Source organism: Engystomops pustulosus, chromosome 1 (genome assembly GCF_040894005.1).
Source record: "Engystomops pustulosus chromosome 1, aEngPut4.maternal, whole genome shotgun sequence".
Taxonomy (NCBI): Eukaryota; Metazoa; Chordata; class Amphibia; order Anura; family Leptodactylidae; genus Engystomops; species Engystomops pustulosus.
In genome coordinates, this window is record NC_092411.1 from 114,120,189 (window position 1) to 114,140,043 (window position 19,855).

General features: G+C 43.7%; 1 protein-coding gene across 1 annotated transcript in view; it reads right to left on the minus strand.

Annotated features, from left to right (window-relative positions):
- VPS13A (vacuolar protein sorting 13 homolog A) overlaps positions 1 to 19,855 on the minus strand; it is a 130,110-nt gene that overhangs the window by 96,337 nt on the left and 13,918 nt on the right. Inside the window, exons 2-5 of the mRNA XM_072150912.1 lie at positions 14,314 to 14,357; positions 2,226 to 2,268; positions 1,525 to 1,620; positions 19 to 120 (exon numbers count right to left, since the gene is read on the minus strand). Coding sequence (XP_072007013.1) covers positions 19 to 120; positions 1,525 to 1,620; positions 2,226 to 2,268; positions 14,314 to 14,357 — 285 coding nt within the window. The remainder of the gene's footprint in view (positions 1 to 18; positions 121 to 1,524; positions 1,621 to 2,225; positions 2,269 to 14,313; positions 14,358 to 19,855) is intronic.

Consider the following 19,855-nt stretch of genomic DNA (forward strand, 5'->3'; position numbering starts at 1 on the left):
CAAACAAGTTCTCCTTACCCTGATCAGCCACTTTCTGTTTAGCCTCCTCAATGCGCTGTAATTCCCGCTGTCTAGCTTCCAGGAACTGCTTTCCTTCTTTCTCTGCATCATATTTTATACCTGAAGTACATATCAAATTTAGAAAACAGAAAACACTATAATTTCAGAAAATAACAAAATGTAATATAAGGCAAAGATATTGAGTAAGTCCAATTATGCTAAATAAAATTATATGCTTACAGTATGTGAAGAAAATTCATGAGCGAAAAGCAAAACAAATTATATCAAGAAGCCAATAAGCCTAAACTAGAATATTAATATATATTAAGTCGATACATCCACAAAGTAACTAAAAATAGGAAAACAGCTGTGGATTACAGATTCAAGGTCTCTAAGATGCTTAAAGAGAACCATGTCAGCAGATGCAACCCCTGAGCTGCTGGGAGACACTGTATGAGAAACACCACATAGCTTCATTTCCTTTAAGGGATTGGCCACTAATAGAAAAACTTTACCATAGTAAACACAAGACCCAAATTGGGTCACCAATATTGTACCAACCACGTTAAAGTCTCTCTGTTGCTGGAAGGAGTGGTGGGTCACGTGACCCCAGCAGCAGGACTAGGGACTTCCTGTGACATCCCTGCTGGCTTCCACCTGATGGAGGGGACTGTGCAGTTATTACCGTATTCCAAGTACCTCTGCACGCCAGTCCAGCTGCTAAAGTGGGAGTGGTTATCATGGTGTGCATGGTATGCTTTCATTTAAATTGTACTTGTCACCAGGAATGTCATAGCTTGTGACAGGTTCCAATAGTCTATGCTATACAGATTTTAAAAATGCATTTGTTAGGCATTTTTTTTTACTTATTTTTATGTAAAAATTTAGTGCTTTATTCCTACTCAATATGCCTACTATGTGCCACATTCACCACACCTGCAATATGTAAAGGAATGGCCACTATACATGTTAATCTCGCTATACTATATATGTGCATCTCTCTATCTGACTGGCAAATAGGCACCACAGGACCGTAAACAAGGCAAATAGTATGTAAAGTATTATAGATGTGGTCATGTGCTGCTTGTCAGGCATTCAGGGTACAGAAGCACCAGGAGGCATATTATCTCTTTACCATATTTTTAATTCAAATCGTTCTACTTGTGACATATTTTCCATTAAAAGGATACGCTCCTGATCTGTATTTAGTAAATACTTGGAATAACACTACTGGATCATCATTTCTTACAGCTCTGTTGTGGCTTTAGTCTTTTGAATATATATATTTTTTAAACATTAACAAAGCATATGCCCATGTTTCCCTAGTCAAATAGTGGTAGCACGGACTGGAAAGTGCAATATACATACGGTCAACTTAAGACAAAAAGTTGTCAAATAAAAAATGAATGTGTCCATTTTGAAAAAAAAAACACCATTTCTTGAAGAATTTACTAAAGTTATTTATAGTAATACATATAAAATGAAACTCTCTTGTGTACAATGGAAGCGGAAACAAGAACTTACTAGCAATAGGCACTATGAGTAAATATACGCCATCCAAAACGGCTTCCACTGGTTGAGTATATAAATTCTTCCAAGGAATCTTAAGGTCAAGTTTTCCTATATGAAATACATAAAAGATCATTTGAGATTTTAATGTCAAAATGGAGATCCCTTATAATAATGTAAAATGTGCTCAGGCAAATTTTTATTTTCTTTTTTGTCACAAGCATTTCAGTTATTTATAGACTAACTAGCTGATCGATGAGGGTACAACTCCTGGGACATGCATCAATCTTGAGAATGTGCTCCCAGCACTTTAGAAAACAGGGAACAAAGCGCTGTTCTTGGCTATTTCTGCCATTCCCATAGAACTGAATGGAGCGATAGGGTGCATGCTTGATTTGCCACACTATAGATAAGAACGGGACCCCTACTCTTCAGATCGTAGAGTTGGGGGTACCAGCGGTCGGGCCCTCTTCGATCAGCTAGTTATCCCATATACTTTTGACAATCCCTTTAATTGCTGTTTCACTGAGTAACAGCTTTTCAATAAGAAAGTTTCTTTATCAGTAGGTAAATCACCACATATATAATCAGCACATAACTCACAAGATTAGGAGTGTGTAACTTGTGAGCAAATATTGGATTTCAAAGGTTTCCCAATTACTGAATGTTGAGGACTATAGTTTTTGGGACAGTGCAGAAGAAACAGAATATCTCACCTATATGGCCCGCTTTAACTTTGAAAGGCACATCCAGTTGACTCTATATATATAAAAAAAAAGTTTTTTGGTTTTAAAATTACATGGAAATAACACAGACAAAGATAACTAAACAAAATGTGGCTGATTTCTTAATTGGATTAACTAAGAAGAGGGACCACATATCCCAATCAGAAATAAATATTTCTAAGCGCTAAACACATGACAACAATTCAATATAGAAATACACAACAAGCACGTGTCATAAAGCATTAAATAATACCTTTATTTGAAATCAAAGATGCAAACATCAGGTATACAGGTGTGCACCTGCAAACCGCGGCTTCCTCAGGGAACCTAGGGGAAGCCATGTTCTGCGGCGATAGGCGCGGGGCACAGCGAGCCCTTGTCCCCTTTTCCACTGCTGGACTCATGGTATAACCCCTTTCTTGGCAGGTTGTATAATCGGGGTACAGGTTCATATGTTCATTGTTCATAGCAGCGGTTTTTGGAATTTTAGGCACGAGCTGTGATTTTGTGCAGAGTATGTGTTTATGGACTCTATTGATTCATGCTGCTTTATTAATTTATACTGCTATCCTCACATATATATTGTTATGAGCATTTGTGGTTTTTCACAACAGTGGTGGGGTCAGGGCTCTAAAAAGGGGCTTGCTGCCAGCATTATTAGGTGCTTAGTTCCCTCTGTGTTCTGGGTTAAAATTGTGTCTAACCCCCTTTTTTAAGCGTTTTTAATCTTTGTCTGATATTTGCATATTTTATTTCAAATACAGGCGGCCGCCCTACCAACGCTAGTTTTCAGCTCAATGACCAGACTCGATTTTTCAAATCTAACATGTCTCACGATAATTGGTTATAACTTCGGAAGCTTTAACATATCCCGGTGATTTTGAGAATGTTTTCTCGTGACACATTGTACTTCATGTTAGTTATAAAATTTAAGTGATAAGTTTTGCGTTTCGTTCTGAAAAAAGTGAAAATTTGGCAAAAGTTTGTAAAAATTCTTCATTTTCCAAGTTTGAAATGTTCTGGTTTCCAGACAAGATGTAAAACTACCCAAAAAGTTTGATAATTAACATTTACAGAATATCTGCTTTATGTTGGGATGATAATTTATGCTTCCGGTCATTTTTCTAGGATGTTATGAGGTGCAGAACTTTAGGTGCGATTTTTCTTATTTTCATGAAAATTGCCAAAACTCACATTTTGAGGGACAACTCAGCTTTCAGGTGACTTTGAAAGGCCTAAATAATAGTAAAACCCCATAAATTACCCCACTATAGAAAGTTCACCCCTCAACATATGTAAAACAACTTCTATTAAGTCTATTAACCCTTTAAGTGTTTCACATGGGTTAAAAAATATGGACTTGCGATTTAGAAACTATCGATTTTTTTGGGAAAATACATTCATTTAGGCCAAAACTGAAATTTTCAGAATAAATTAAATGATGAAACGCACTGCAACGCTTGATGCCCAATTCCTCCCGAGTGTACCCCATATGTGGTGGTGACTGCTGTACGGGCGCACGGCCGAGTATAGAATGAATGGAGGCGCCATTCACAGCAGATTTGTATTGTCACATTGTACGACCTATAAATTTTAATTTTTTTTGGTAATACAAACATATGAGGGCTTATTTTTTATGGTATTCGATACAATGTATAGATAATTTATTTTGGGAGTCTAAAGCTTATTCTTGAGATTTTATTAACTATTTCAAGGGGGACACAAACAAAATCATCAATTTTTATTTTGGATTGTTAGCATTTTTTTTCCCCCGCTCACCGTAATGTAAAAATAACATTTTCTTTATTCTCTACGATTCACTACGATTGCGGTGATACCTCATTTATATAGTTTTTCTTATTTTTGCTTAATTTTCCTGAGCAAAACCAATATTGGAGAAAATCGCATTGTTTTTACTATAGACAACTTTTCAGGGCCATAACTTCTGTATTTTTCTGTTGTCAGATCTGGTTGAGGGCTTATTTTTGCGAAAACAGTTGTTCTTTTCAGTCGTATCATATTAGGGAACGTAACTTTTTTTGATCACTTTTTAGAACATTTTTTGTGATGGTGTTTGATGAAAAATTGTATATTATGGGAAGTTTTCCGAGTTTTTTTTTTAACGTAGTTCACCGATCGGGTTCAATACTGTATTTGCATTTTATGTGTTACTGGGGAGATTATGGGACTTTTATTTTATTTATTTAATTATATTATAAAAAGATAAAATTTTTTTACTTTTTTACATTTTCTACTTCTTGGCTTGAATAAGCGATCATCCGATCGCTTATTCAAGCCTTTACACTGCAATACACTTGTATTGCAGTGTATAGTGCATGCTCAGTTACTTACAGCCGGGTCCTGCCAGGAAGGCAGAACCCGGCGGGGAAAGAAGCCGACAGCCTCAGGTTACTCGTCGGGACCCAGGGCAGCGGCAGGAGGGATCGGATCCCCCGGTAAGCACACCGGGGGGGTCCGATCCACGGGGGACACACTTGCACGCCGCGGTCATGCTTGACCGCGGCGTGTAAGGGGTTAGAGGAAATATTTTACAAAACTGCCTTTGGGCAGTCAAGATTAACCCATATCCGGACAAATGAAAAAATAGAGTAAAACATCACTTTTATTAGGGATTCTTAAAAAAGATTGCACTATATTACAAGCTGTTGTGGCACAAACCACTACATGCACAGGACAAACAGTGGATTAAAAGCACAGTGTGAACTGGGTCATAGGCAGTTTGCAGGTGGTCAGTGGTATGAAATGTGAGATAGTGGGCACAATACAGGGTCCATATCCACCTATAATAATTGCTATAAGTCCACTATTGGCCAGATAAAGAGGACTGTCCTAAGAAGTATTGTCTGCTACAGTAATGTATCTTATTGTATGGATTAGAGCCCTAAAATGACCACCTAGACCATGAATAACAGTGTTGCCTGTACTGCCCCAGCAGGGGCCGCTGTGGTAGCAGGCTGTATTGTTATAAATACTGTATGGAGATCCTAGTCCTATCGTTAGAGATATAGTGGACTGAACGGTCTAGGTGTGATCTAGGTCTGATACTATCTATCCCTATTGTAACTGATGGTATTATAATTATTGCCACTGCCTGCCTAAGATTCTGCCACACTGCTGATTAAAATTTTCCAAACATTAGCCCCCCGACATGTTTCACCAGTACAACTGGCATTTAGCCCAAACCCCTGATGAAGCCTGTTACATAACTTATAAAGCAGCCCTGTAGCAGCCTTATAAAGCAGCCTTATAAAGCAGCTGTGTAACCATACGTGTGTATGTGAAGGTAGTAGTGGCAGGACTGTGAAAAATTATTCGAGGACTCTAGATGTACTTAGAGCACTTGGAAAGTCTCCCAAAACTGCTGTGTTCTTTGATCTCACAGCAACTCTTCCCCCACCAATGAGGTATTATCTAACCAGAAGCTTTCCTACTCTTTCGCAGAGAAAAGGGGAAGGCTAAGTCATGCTCATTTAAGACAACATACAGTCCTCCTGCTACAAAATAGCCACAAATAGACATGGTTACACAGATCTCAAGGATCGCTGCTTAAGGACATACCGAGCACCAGCTCAGGGTGAGCTGGTGCCGGAGCTTATTTTTGTTGGTGTTTTAAACCGCTGTATCGCGGTTTAAAACACTTTTTAAACTTTATAGCCGAAGCTGCTTCGGCGCGCGGAGGTACGCGCTTCGCGCACCATGCGCGCGACCGTGCCCGCGGCTCTCATTCACTTCCTATGTAGGCGCGCGCACGGAGGTACGCGCTTGACGCACCATGCGCACGACCGTGCCCGAGGCTCTCATTCACTTCCTATGTAGGCGCGCACGGTCGTGCGCATGGTGCGCCGAGTGCGTACCTCCGTGCGCTGAAGCAGCTTCGGCTATAAAGTTTAAAAAGTGTTTTAAACTGGTGCTCGGTGGTGCTGGTATTCCCATCTTACACCTACCACTTCAAGTGGTAGGTTTCCTTTAAAGTGTAACCATCATTTGAAATAATTTTTTTTATTGTGTGGGAGGATGTAGTGAAAATTTTTCTAATGTACTTTATTAACAAATTTTGCTTTGTTTGTTAAAAAAAAAAAAAAAAATCAAGCTACTCCCTCCCATAGAGATGCGTTTTCCAGCCTGTACAGTGTGTCTATGGAAGCTGCATGAGCTCACATCTAATCTCTCTGTGTTTGGTTAAACAGCTCTGAGAAGGGAGTCCTCTTCACTTTCAGCTTGATGTTTGAAAATTATGCTCAAAGCATACTGCAACCAGGGAGAGAGCAGAAAGGGTTAACACTAGAGATGAGCGAACATACTCGTCCGAGCTTGATGCTCGATCGAGCATTAGCGTACTCGTAACTGCTCGTTGCTCGGACGAGTATTTCGCCCGCTCGAGAAAATGGCAGCTCCCGCCATTTTGCTTTTTTGGCGGCCAGAAACAGAGCCAATCACAAGCCAGGAGACTCTGCACTCCACCCAGCATGACGTGGTACCCTTACACGTAGATAGCAGTGGTTGGCTGGCCAGATCAGGTGACCCTGGGATAAACTAGCCGCTGCCCGCGCTGCTCAGATCATTCTCTGTCTGGATGCCGCTAGGGAGAGAGCTGCTGCTGGTCAGGGAAAGTGTTAGGGTGTTCTATTAGCTTACTGTTAGGCAGGAGTGATTCTACAACAACCCAACAGCCCTTCTTAGGGCTACAATAACGTTATACTTTTTTTTTTTATTTGCTTGTGGCTGGGCTTGCTGGCACTAGTAGTGCAGCTAGTACCATATTGTGAGGAATTAGCAGGGGGACTTGCTACCGTTGTGTTTAGCTCTTAGTGACACACATATCCACCTCAAACACCAAAGTGGGACAATTTATTAGGGGTTTGATTTCAATTAGGCACAGTCTGCCAGTTTCTTTTTATTTTACGTTTATTTTTTTAATAACTCCGTGTCATCTCATCTTGCATAGTAGTGTGCTTTCATACTTGGCTAGAAAATAGCCATAGGAGAATCCAAACGTCTTACTTACGCCTACAGTAGCGTTATATATATTTGATTTCTGGTTGATCTGCTGGTGGCTGTAGTTGCTGCAGTGCATCTACTAGGAAATTGTGAGCAATTTGTAGTGAGACTTGCGACCACTGTGTTTTGCGCTTAGTGATGCACATATCCATCGCAAAGACCGAAGTGGGAAAATTTATTAGGGCCCGGGGTTGTATTTCAATTAGGCACAGTCTGCCATTTCCTTTTTTATTTTACGTTTATTTTTTTCATAACTCAGCGTCATCTCATCTGGAATAGCAGTGTGCTTTAATACTTGGCTAGAAAATAGCCATAGGAGAATCCAAACGTCTTACTTACGCCTACAGTAGCGTTATATATATTTGATTTCTGGTTGATCTGCTGGTGGCTGTAGTTGCTGCAGTGCATCTACTAGGAAATTGTGAGCAATTTGTAGTGAGACTTGCGACCACTGTGTTTTGCGCTTAGTGACGCACATATCCATCGCAAAGACCGAAGTGGGAAAATTTATTAGGGCCCGGGGTTGTATTTCAATTAGGCACAGTCTGCCATTTCCTTTTTTATTTTACGTTTATTTTTTTCATAACTCAGCGTCATCTCATCTGGCATAGCAGTGTGCTTTAATACTTGGCTAGAAAATAGCCATAGGAGATTCCAAACGTCTTACTTACGCCTACAGTAGCGTTATATATATTTGATTTCTGGTTGATCTGCTGGTGGCTGTAGTTGCTGCAGTGCATCTACTAGGAAATTGTGAGCAATTTGTAGTGAGACTTGCGACCACTGTGTTTTGCGCTTAGTGACGCACATATCCATCGCAAAGACCGAAGTGGGAAAATTTATTAGGGCCCAGGGTTGTATTTCAATTAGGCACAGTCTGCCATTTCCTTTTGTATTTTACGTTTATTTTTTTCATAACTCAGCGTCATCTCATCTGGCATAGTAGTGTGCTTTCATACTTGGCTAGAAAATAGCCATAGCAATAGGATAGCATCGTTTGGTTTTAAAAACTAAAAAACACACCAAAAAAAAAAAACACAAAAAAAAGTTAAAAAAAAAATTAAAGTTATAACTCTCATTTTCAAAATGTTTAACCCGAGGGCTAGGGGTGGAGGACGAGTGCGGGGACGTGGGCGTCCAACTACTGCAGGGGTCAGAGGCCGTGGTCCTGGGCGGGGTGAGACACCACCTGCTTATGAGGGAGCAGGGGAACGCCGCAGAGCTACACTCCCTAGGTTCATGTCTGAAGTTACTGGGACTCGTGGTAGAGCACTGTTGAGGCCAGAACAGTGCGAACAGGTGATGTCGTGGATTGCCGACAATGCTTCGAGCAATTTGTCCACCAGTCAGTCTTCCACGCAGTCCACCCATGTCACCGAAATCGGCACTCCTCCAGCTCCTGCACCTCAGCCTCCTCCCCCCCAGTCTGCCCCCTCCCAGCAAAATTTGCCATTTGAACCGGCATACTCTGAGGAACTGTTTTCTGGACCCTTCCCACAGTCACAAACCACTTGTCCGGTTGCTGATGAGCAATTTTCCGATGCCCAGGTTTTCCACCAGTCGCAGTCTGTGGGTGATGATGACCTTGTTGACGTACTGGAAGAAGTGTGTAAAGAGGTGTCCGACGATGAGGAGACACGGTTGTCAGACAGTGGGGAAGTTGTTGTCAGGGCAGGAAGTCCGAGGGGGGAGCAGACTGAGGGATCGGAGGATGATGAGGTGACAGACCCAAGCTGGGTTGAGAGGCCGGGTGAACACAGTGCTTCTGAGACGGAGGAGAGTCCTCGACCAGAACAGGTTGGAAGAGGCAGTGGTGGGGCCAGACGGAGAGGCAGGGCCAGAGCTGGTGCATCAGCGCCAAATGTGTCAACTAGTGAAGCTCCCGTGGCGAGGGCTCCTGCGGCGAGGGCTAGATTTTCAGAAGTCTGGAGGTTCTTTAAGGAAACACCGGATGACCGACGGACTGTGGTGTGCCACATTTGCCAAACCAGGATCAGCAGGGGTTCCACCACTACTAGCTTAACTACCACCAGTATGCGCAGGCATATGAATGCTAAACACCCCACTCAGTGGCAACAAGCGCGTTCACCTCCGGCCGTGCACACCACTGCTCCTTCCCCTGTGTCAGCTGATAGTCAGCCCCCTGCCCAGGACCCTGCCACAAAAACCCCATCGTCGCCTCCACGATCCTCCACAGCATCCACCAGCGTTCAGCTCTCCATAACCCAGACGCTGGAGCGGAAACGCAAATATAGTGCAACCCACCCGCACGCCCAAGCCCTTAATGTGCACATCTCCAGATTGCTAAGCCTGGAGATGCTGCCCTATAGGCTAGTAGAGACCGAGGCCTTTCGCAGCCTCATGGCGGCGGCCGCCCCTCGGTATTCGGTCCCCAGCCGCCACTACTTTTCCCGATGTGCCGTCCCAGCCCTGCACCAGCACGTGTCAGACAACATAATCCGTGCCCTGACCAACGCCGTTTCTGACAAGGTCCACCTGACCACGGACACGTGGACGAGTGCTGCCGGGCAGGGCCACTATACATCGCTGACGGCACATTGGGTTAACTTGGTGGAGGCTGGGACCGAGTCTGACCCTGCGGCTGGTCATATACTGCCGACGCCGAGGATTGCGGGGCCTACCTCAGTCCAGGTGTTTCAGGCCTACTATGCCTCCTCCTCCTCCCACCCCTCCTCCACCTCCTCCTCCGAACGACCATCCGTGGGCATGGCGCCATCAGTCGGTAGCTCTAGGCACAGCAGCAGTGCCGTCGCTAAGCGACAGCAGGCGGTGCTGAAACTGCTGAGCCTAGGCGATAAAAGGCACACCGCCCAAGAACTATTACAGGGCATCACGGCGCAGACTGATCTGTGGCTGGCACCGCTGAACCTGAAGCCAGGCATGGTTGTGTGTGACAACGGCCGTAACCTGGTGGCGGCTCTGCAACTCGGCAGACTGACACATGTGCCATGCCTGGCCCATGTGTTAAATCTGATAGTTCAGCGTTTCCTCAAGACATACCCCAATCTGTCTGATTTGCTCACGAAGGTGCGCCGCATCTGTGCGCATTTCAGGAAGTCCAGCACAGATGCTGCCACTCTCAGGGCAGCGCAGCGCCGCCTCCAACTGCCCGCTCACCGACTGTTGTGCGACGTGCCCACGAGGTGGAATTCAACACTGACCATGTTATCCAGAGTTTACCAGCAGCGCCGAGCGATTGTAGACTGCCAGATGTCAACTTCCACCAGAACTGGTAGTCAGGTCAGTCAGCTTCCTCAAGTCTACAATGAGGAGTGGACGTGGATGTCTGATATCTGTCAGGTGCTGAGTAACTTTGAGGAGTCAACACAGATGGTCAGTGGCGATGCCGCCATCATCAGCCTCACCATCCCGCTGCTTGGCCTGTTGAAAAACTCTCTGGTCAGCATGAAGTCGGAAGCTTTGCGCTCCTCACAAGAGACGGGGGAAGAAGATTCCCTTGTTGATAGCCAAAGCACCCTTAGGTCTGTTTCTCAGCGCATATCGGAGGAGGTGGAGGAGGATGAGGAGGAAGAGGAGGAGAATGTTGGCGAGACACAAGAGGGGACCATTGTTGAGTCCTTCACTGTTGAGCGTGTATGGGCAGAAGAAGAGGAGTTGGAGGAGGAGGAAATGGACAGTCAGGCCAGTGAGGGGAGTGAATTCTTACGCGTTGGTACTCTGGCGCATATATGGCAGATTTCACGCTAGGCTGCCTATCCCGTGACCCTCGCGTTCAAAGAATTTATTCCAGCACCGATTACTGGGTGTTCACTCTCCTGGACCCACGGTACAAGCAAAATCTTTCCACTCTCATCCCTGGAGAGGAAAGGAGTGTGAGAATGCATGAATACCAGCAGGCCCTGGTGCACAAGCTGAAACACTATTTCCCTTCTGACAGCGCTAGCTGCAGAGTGCGTAGTTCTGCGGGACAAGTAGCGAGGGAGAGTAGGCGAGCAGGCAGCTTGTCCAGCACTGGCAAGGGTACGCTTTACAAGGCTTTTGCCAGCTTTATGTCACCCCAGCAAGACACTGTCACCTGTCCCCAGTCTCGGCAGAGTAGGGCTGATCTTTACAAAAAGATGGTGAGGGAGTACGTAGCTGACCATACCATCGTCCTAAATGATCACACAGCTCCCTACAACTACTGGGTTTCAAAGCTGGACATGTGGCACAAACTGGCGCTGTACGCCTTGGAGGTTCTTGCCTGCCCTGCCGCTAGCGTCTTGTCCGAGCGGGTTTTCAGTGCAGCTGGTGGCATCATCACCGATAAGCGTACACGCCTGTCGACTGACAGCGCTGATAGGCTGACGCTTATCAAGATGAATAAAGCCTGGATTTCTCCTAATTTCCAATCTCCACCAGGTGAAGGAAGCTCAACCTGAATAATTTATCCACTCCTCCTCCTCCTCATTTTCCTCCTTCTCCTCCTCTTTGTACAGTAAAGCAGAGGAAACTGGCTATTTTTTGACAGGGCCCACTGGCTCTAGCTATAGTACTTTATGCATTTAATTTTTATGGAGGGCCACCGACCCGGTCCTCTGTTTTAAACAATTTTTGGGACTGCCACATACAGGCACTCAATCTATTCCATTTTTCTGGAGGGCCACCTACCTGCTCCTCTGGTTTGAAAACTTTTTTGGACTGCCACATACAGGCACTCAATCTATTCCATTTTTATGGAGGGCCACCTACCTGCTCCTCTGGTTTGAAAACTTTTTTGGACTGCCACATACAGGCACTCAATCTATTCCATTTTTATGGAGGGCCACCTACCTGCTCCTCTGGTTTGAAAACTTTTTTGGACTGCCACATACAGGCACTCAATCTATTCCATTTTTATGGAGGGCCACCTACCTGCTCCTCTGGTTTGAAAACTTTTTTGGACTGCCACATACAGGCACTCAATCTATTCCATTTTTATGGAGGGCCACCTACCTGCTCCTCTGGTTTGAAAACTTTTTTGGACTGCCACATACAGGCACTCAATCTATTCCATTTTTATGGAGGGCCACCTACCTGCTCCTCTGGTTTGAAAACTTTTTTGGACTGCCACATACAGGCACTCAATCTATTCCATTTTTATGGAGGGCCACCTACCTGCTCCTCTGGTTTGAAAACTTTTTTGCACTGCCACATACAGGCACTATCCAAATTGAATTGTCTCCATAGCAGCCTCCACACGTTGTCTCCATTGCTACCTCCAAAAGTCGTCCATATAGCTGCCTCCATACATCGTCCCTTTATCAAACGAGGTGTGTCGGGCCGAAATTTGGGTTGTTTTCATGGATTCCAAATCAAAGTTGTTAACTTTGTCGCCACCCTGCTGTGTTATCCACAAAATACACTGGCAAACTTTTACCATTTACGGATATTATTTCAGCGCTTCTTGCGCATCTGTTTACATTCCCCTCACCCGCCATATCCTAAACTTATAAGAACGCTACTACACTTGATCTTATACAAAAGGTTCTTAGAAGTGCTGTTTGGGGAGTAGCCTAGAGACAGGGGCTTGGATTGGCGAAAGCTCGCCTGGCAGCGGAGCGCCAGCTCCATGCCAAGATCCAACTAACATAGTTTTAACTGCAGCACCTTTAATCTACTACTAGTTCACTGCCTCCATACATGGTCCCCTTATCAAACGAGCTGTGTCAGGCAGAATTTTGGGTTGTTTTCATGGCTTCCACATCAAACTTGTTAACTTTGTCGCCACCCTGCTGTGTAATCCACAAAATATACTGGCAAACTTTTATCATGTACCGATATTATTTGAGCGCTTCTTGCTCACCTCCTTTGGTTCCTCTCTGCCACCCATTGGTTGGAAGCCTGAGTCCATTTAGGGTATGTCGCCATGCCACTCTCTAGCCTGCCGCTGCTGCCGCTGCCTCTGCATGCCGTCCCCTATAGTGTCAGGGTCAATTATTGGATGTTTTAGATGCTATCTAGCTTCATTCTGTCACTCTGTCATGGCCATGCTGTTGCCCATAATTTTGGCATAATGGTGCGATTAAGCAGCCTCAGAGGCATCCATGCATGCTGTCCCTGCTGTTTCCTGTCCATTTCCGTGGTGTTTCCATCCTTTTCTGAGGTTCCCAGGTGTTTGGCCAAGCTTCCCTGTGCAGAGCCTTGGTCCCCTTGAAAAATGCTCGAGTCTCCCATTGACTTCAATGGGGCTCGTTACTCGAAACGAGCACTCGAGCATCGGGAAAAGTTTGTCTCGAATAACGAGTACCCGAGCATTTTAGTGCTCGCTCATCTCTAGTTAACACTCATCGTAGAAGCAACATTGTAACTTGGGAGCATTTTACAGCCTGTTACTCTTGTTAATGAAGTATATTAGAAATATGTTCACAATTGCCCCCTCCACACAATATCAAAAGTCATCTGAAATGATGGTTACTCTTTAAACACTTCAACTATGTGTGGTCAAAACTGATTATTTCTTTTAACACCTACCACAGAATAAGGTGTAGAAAAAAAAGAGGTTTAAACAGCAGTCACACCATCAGTGTGCTCCCCTTAGCATAGAGATGAAATGCATTTTATAAATGCTTTTAAGTTACACTACACACTGCTGGATTTACTGCTTAAGTTGGAAGCTGGCATATTCCTTTTAGTAAATAAATGTTCTTATCTATTAAATATGTATGTAACATATACTAGCATAGCAAAATGTATACTATGTCCACAGTAATGCATACATCCTCCATGTTTGCAGTCTGACAATACTTGCTCTACAAAACTTCCCTTAATCCCTCCAATTCCCTTGCAATTTCTGTAATGTATTTTTATATTTTGGCAATTGTACTACTGTCCATTCAGATTTTGTTTCATAGCAAAAAAACAATTGCTTAAATAACTCGATAGCTGGACTCCCACCAGGGCAACCAGATGCTAGGCAATGATGGAACAGAGACTTGAGATACATAACATAATCTACGTCATGTACAGGAAGAAATGGAGACATGATTACAATCTATTTTGTGCAATTTTTCTAGTATATTACAAGATCTTTATATGCATAGTAATAGTGACTTCTTACCAGCGCATTTTCTTTAATTTCCAGATTCTTCAATGCTACAGCACCTGAAAGCAAAACAGCAGCCTTTTCAGACATTTATTTAAAAAAAACAAGTAATATATATGGCATGTCGCTTGCCATATAGCTCTAATAAATAGGTAAATAGCTAAGATTCTTTTTTCCTTATGTTGTACATTTGGAGGATCCATTAACTATTCTTCCAGCAGAAGTCTTATATAGTGGGATTCGTCTTCGTGTACAGCCCCACCCACTCTGTCAGCAGGAAGAGGAGTGTTGATAGCAAGCAGTGATTTGCTTCTGCACATATTCAGGAAGTCTCCCTTCTGACATTACTGTCCGTACATGGACAGTTACTTCATTGGGGTACCCCCAACATCTAATGGAGGCCGGAGATGGATGCCATACATCTGTCTCACAATGGCTGAAATGGCCTCATTTAAATGGACCTTTTCTTGCAGCAGGTAGGAGGATGAAATTGCCTAGTCTAGTGCCCTATTCCACAGGTTTTGGATGAGGAGAATAGTAAAACCAGTAGTGGCTGCTTTGTTTGGAATTGAGAAGGCTTCATAAAAAATTTTCACTAAAGGAGGACAAAGGAGCATAACAGGTGCAACGTCCCTGCCAATGCGCATGGCAGATGAGTACTTACGAATAAGCCCTTTTACTACCCAGGACATACATAGGTAATTGAGCAGCGGTAGATACTGCCTGGATAGGCAAGGGTTAAGAATGTTTATTGTTGTCATCCAACAATATGCCTCAATACACTTCACTGTGAACTGGAGTGTGGTTGGAGGAGGAGACCACCTGACCAGGGAGTAACTAAACTCCTCAGGGGAGGAATTAGAACAGAGTTCCAGAAACTTCTGAAAAGAGCAGATCTCTTCAGGCCCAGCTCTCACCACAGAGTGAGTTAGCATCTAGCTTCTGACTGAGAAGCACCACCTGAGAGCACATGCTCTGCCCACAGGCCTCAGCAACTACACACTGAGTGACACAGGACCAATAGGATAAAGCTGAAGCTTCCTACATTGGACACAGCTCCATCCCAGCCTGCCCCTACATCCAGGCTGGTGAACAAACTCCTGAGGTTCCTTCTCCAAGATCACTCCAGTACTGCACTTGTACATAATCGTTTGGTGTGTTGTTACCGTTGGTTCGAATAAAGAACTGTAAGTTACTCTTATGCACAACATTGCCTCCGTCTGGTCCCTGCTACGGCTGTATCACCATCAAGGGCGCCCCATCCATCTACCAGGGACACACACTACCAGGGCTGCCCCAGGGAGAATCAGTACCACAGCCTCTCCCTCTGTATCATTTCTTGCCTACACCACCTGCTGGAGACCTGCCAGGCTGTAGGACAGCCCTCCGGGCCCCATACCAAGCACCGTGACACCGTGACACCCAGTATTCTGGGCCCCGGCTGCCTCCAGGCCCCAAGAAAAGGCTAGGTCCCGGTGGGGGAGGTTGCACATGATTTCAAGAAAAACAGTTTCTCTTTCTCTATATTACAGTGTTTGCCTTTGGGTTTAGAAACGCAATGCAGCCCTAGGACCGAGCTGGGCACCTGGTGTTTTACATTGTTTACAGTGGTGCTCGTTATAGATCGGATGCACTTCACTGGAAATGGATATGTAATCATGCCAAGCCCCGCCCCTGGGTAATTGCATTGAATAGTTATACAATATGCAATACAAAGCAAGTACCACATGTCACCAGTACTAACAATTTATGCAGTAAAAAATAAATATTGTTGGTATGTTCTAACTCTTGACAGTTTAGGTATCTGAGACAACGCGGACACTGCAAACATTCCCCCAAGGACAGCCGACCAGTTGATACATTTACTTTTAAGTAGGGCATATATAGTCTTCGCCACTAACGACTTATGGCCAATCTAACAATCCACAATCTGCTCCTCACTTCTGCTACATGCAGGGCTTAAAGGGGTATTCCCACAAAGACAAGTTTCTTAAATGTACTCAGGATAACAAAATGACACATTCTCTAATTCACTGTTATTAACAAAAATACAGCATTTCACTGATATAAGTCCAACCTGTCTCTATCAGTCCTGGGGATACAATTTTAGTTGCCCCTGGTTTCCCACCCTTTATTTTCTGACTTTAGGGCCGGCAGCCATCTTGCTTTTTTGTCTGATGCTGCTCTCTGGCGCTAGTCCCTCCCCGAGCATTCCGGGACAAGCTCACACTGATACACACTGACTTTCTGCCAGCAAACAACACCACATCACATCGTGAGCTACAGGCAGATAAGTTCTTAATCAGGGGGCGGGGTGGCACATCAGATCTAACAGTGTGTTGTGTATGTAGTGGAGATGTAGCAGAACTAAGACTGTTATACGCATCTCATGGATCTCATTTCTGATCCGTCTCATCCCTCTTTCTATGTTTCAGATACTAGTACAATGTTCAGAAGGTAAATTAAAGTGTATATAAACCCTGCAGTGGCGTAACTAGGAGAGGCTGGGCCCCATAGCAGATTTCTGCATGGGGCCCCCCTTCCACTTAAAAAAAATATACATAAATGTGTGCCTGTCCGGCTATAGCCTGGCAGGCACACATCGGTGCGCTGGAGAGGAGGAAAGGTGATCGCGGCTCACCCCTCCCCTCTCCATATGTTCTTGTGAATGTAACCCTACATGGATATATTTATACAAGTACACAAATTTATATACTGATACATACACACCTTTATATACTTATATACACATAAAGTTCTACACATATATAGTCGCACCCATATAGACTTATACACACACACATTTATGCACTCATATACATTTATTCACTAATACAGAGTGTATACAAACTCAAAGTATATACACTGACCAAACATACACATACATACAGTATAAAAAGACCAAATACACACATACTGCATATACATACAGAATATACACACATACAGCAAATACACACACATTCAGTATATACAGCATATACACACATACGGGAATACACACATTCAGTATATACAGCATATATATATATACATACTATATGCACAACATATACAAAAAGACACATGCATTATATATATATACACATACACAATAAATACAGCATTTGCATCTATGCATATATACACAGTATATGCATATATACACAATATACACAGTATATACACATATACACAATATACACAGTATATGCATATATACACAATATACACAGTATATGCATATATACACAATATACACAGTATATACACATATACACAATATACACAGTATATGCATATATACACAATATACACAGTATATACACATATACACAATATACACAGTATATACACATATACACAATATACACAGTATATACACATATACACAATATACACAGTATATACACATATACACAATATACACAGAATATACATATACACAGTATATACATATATATACGCATATACACAGTATATATACAATATACACAGAATATACATATATACAGAAATATACACAGTATATACATTTATATACACATATACACACAGTATAAACATGTAAATACACATAAACACACAGTATATACATATATACACACAGTATATACATATATACACAATATACATATATACACAATATACATAGCATATACATACCTTTTAAGATGTTTGGATGACCACCCGGCCGTGGCATCAGGCGGGTGTTTCCGGTGGTTGTTCGGGCGGGTGTTGCGGCGGGTGTTCGGGCAGGAGGGAGGGGGGGTTGGAGTGGTTGCACATCCGGGACGGGGGGGGGGCGAGGGCAGAGGGTGCGTTCGCCGGGCGGGAGCGCAGAGGGTGCGTTCGCCGGGCGGGAGGGCAGAGGGTGCGTTCGCCGGGCGGGAGGGCAGAGGGTGCGTTCGCCGGGCGGGAGGGCAGAGGGTGCGTTCGCTGGGCGGGAGGGCAGAGGGTGCGTTCGCTGGGCGGGAGGGCGCGTTCACTGGGACAGGGGGCGTGGTGTCAACTGTCCCGTCGGTGGAATGTGTCAGCGGCCAGTGTGTTAGGCGGGCTGCGGTCACCTGTGCCGGCTGAGGGGGGTGGCTACCGGACGGGCGGGTCAGGGTGGTGGCGGGTGGTTGTTTCAGGGACTCCAGGAGAGGGGCAGTAGCCGAGACACAGAGGGAGGGGCCCGGGGACACGATCTGTCAGGGACCCGGCAGTGCATTCCCAGACCACTTGGCAAAGCACTGCACACAGGGTCCGTGCATCCCCGGGCCCCTAAACCTCATGGGCCCCGTAGCAGCTGCTACGGCTGCTACGGTGGTAGTTACGCCACTGAAACCCTGTACCCTGATAATCTAACCACATTTTCAGCTCACAGAACTAGATGAATCATAATGTGTCTGCTTAGAGAGTCCCCGCCCACACCCTGATCATCACTGAGTGATAGGAGCTAAAACAGCAATAAAACTGAGTAAAAGTGCAACGTAAAGGACTAAAAGTGATCTTTATTATATGAACATCACTAGGGGATTGAAATTTGATAATTTTCTTTCATGGCTAAACCCCTTTAAAACCTGAGAACCAAGTCAATTTTAAACTTAAACTTCAATTGCTTCATGGTTGTCCACGAAGCAAAGTGTGAATAAAACATACAAAATTACCCTTGAACAGAATTTCAAAAAATAAGAAATATAAACCAGCGATGTGTCTTCTAAAATAAAATTACTCAGCAATATAAAAAAATGCCTCAGCCTTGCATCATCGCAATTGAAACAATGAAAAAATGTACTCTTCATCCACTTTTACAACCTCTACATTTAGCCAATTAAACCTAAAGCTTTCTTAGGTATTTCTAATTTCAATATTTGCATCTGTTTCCCAGACCCCAGAGATATCTTGTCTGAGAATAAACCACAGAAATATTCACACTGCAGTTTTTAGAAATCACTGCCATTTTCTTGGCTGGAATTCCCTTGAGCTTTTAAAACAAAGGGGGCATACTATAAAATGATGAATCTGCAGTTTTATTCTATAATTAATGTTCTACAAAAAGCTGATTATGACAAAGCCAATAGCATATCTGCTTAAATGTATAAAATATAAAGCTAATGGTACAGGTAAATTTATTACAGCTACTGTAATAACTGTACAACATTCATGGCTATTTTGGAGACAATTGGGAAGATTTATCAGAAGTGTCTGAGAGCAACCAATGAGAGCTCAGCTTTCATTTCCCCACCCCTGTTTATAAAATTTAAGAGGAGTTCTGATTTCCATGGGCAACTGGAACAGTCCTACTTCATATACATCAGATAAATCACCCCTTACTTTGTGTACTGTCTATATAACCATGTAGCATGGCATCCATTCTTTATAGCAGCTGCAGTTAATGGATATTAAATGTAACCAGTCGGCTGGATTTTGGACACAGAACCAAAGGACTGATACCCAAAAAAACTTAAACCCAATACTGCCAAAAAAAAAAAAACACTGACCCACAGCAAACAAGACCTCATAGGTCACAAATGTCAACAGAAAAATAAAACAAAAGTTAAACAAGAGGTTTAGATTAGAGAACATAGCCGCT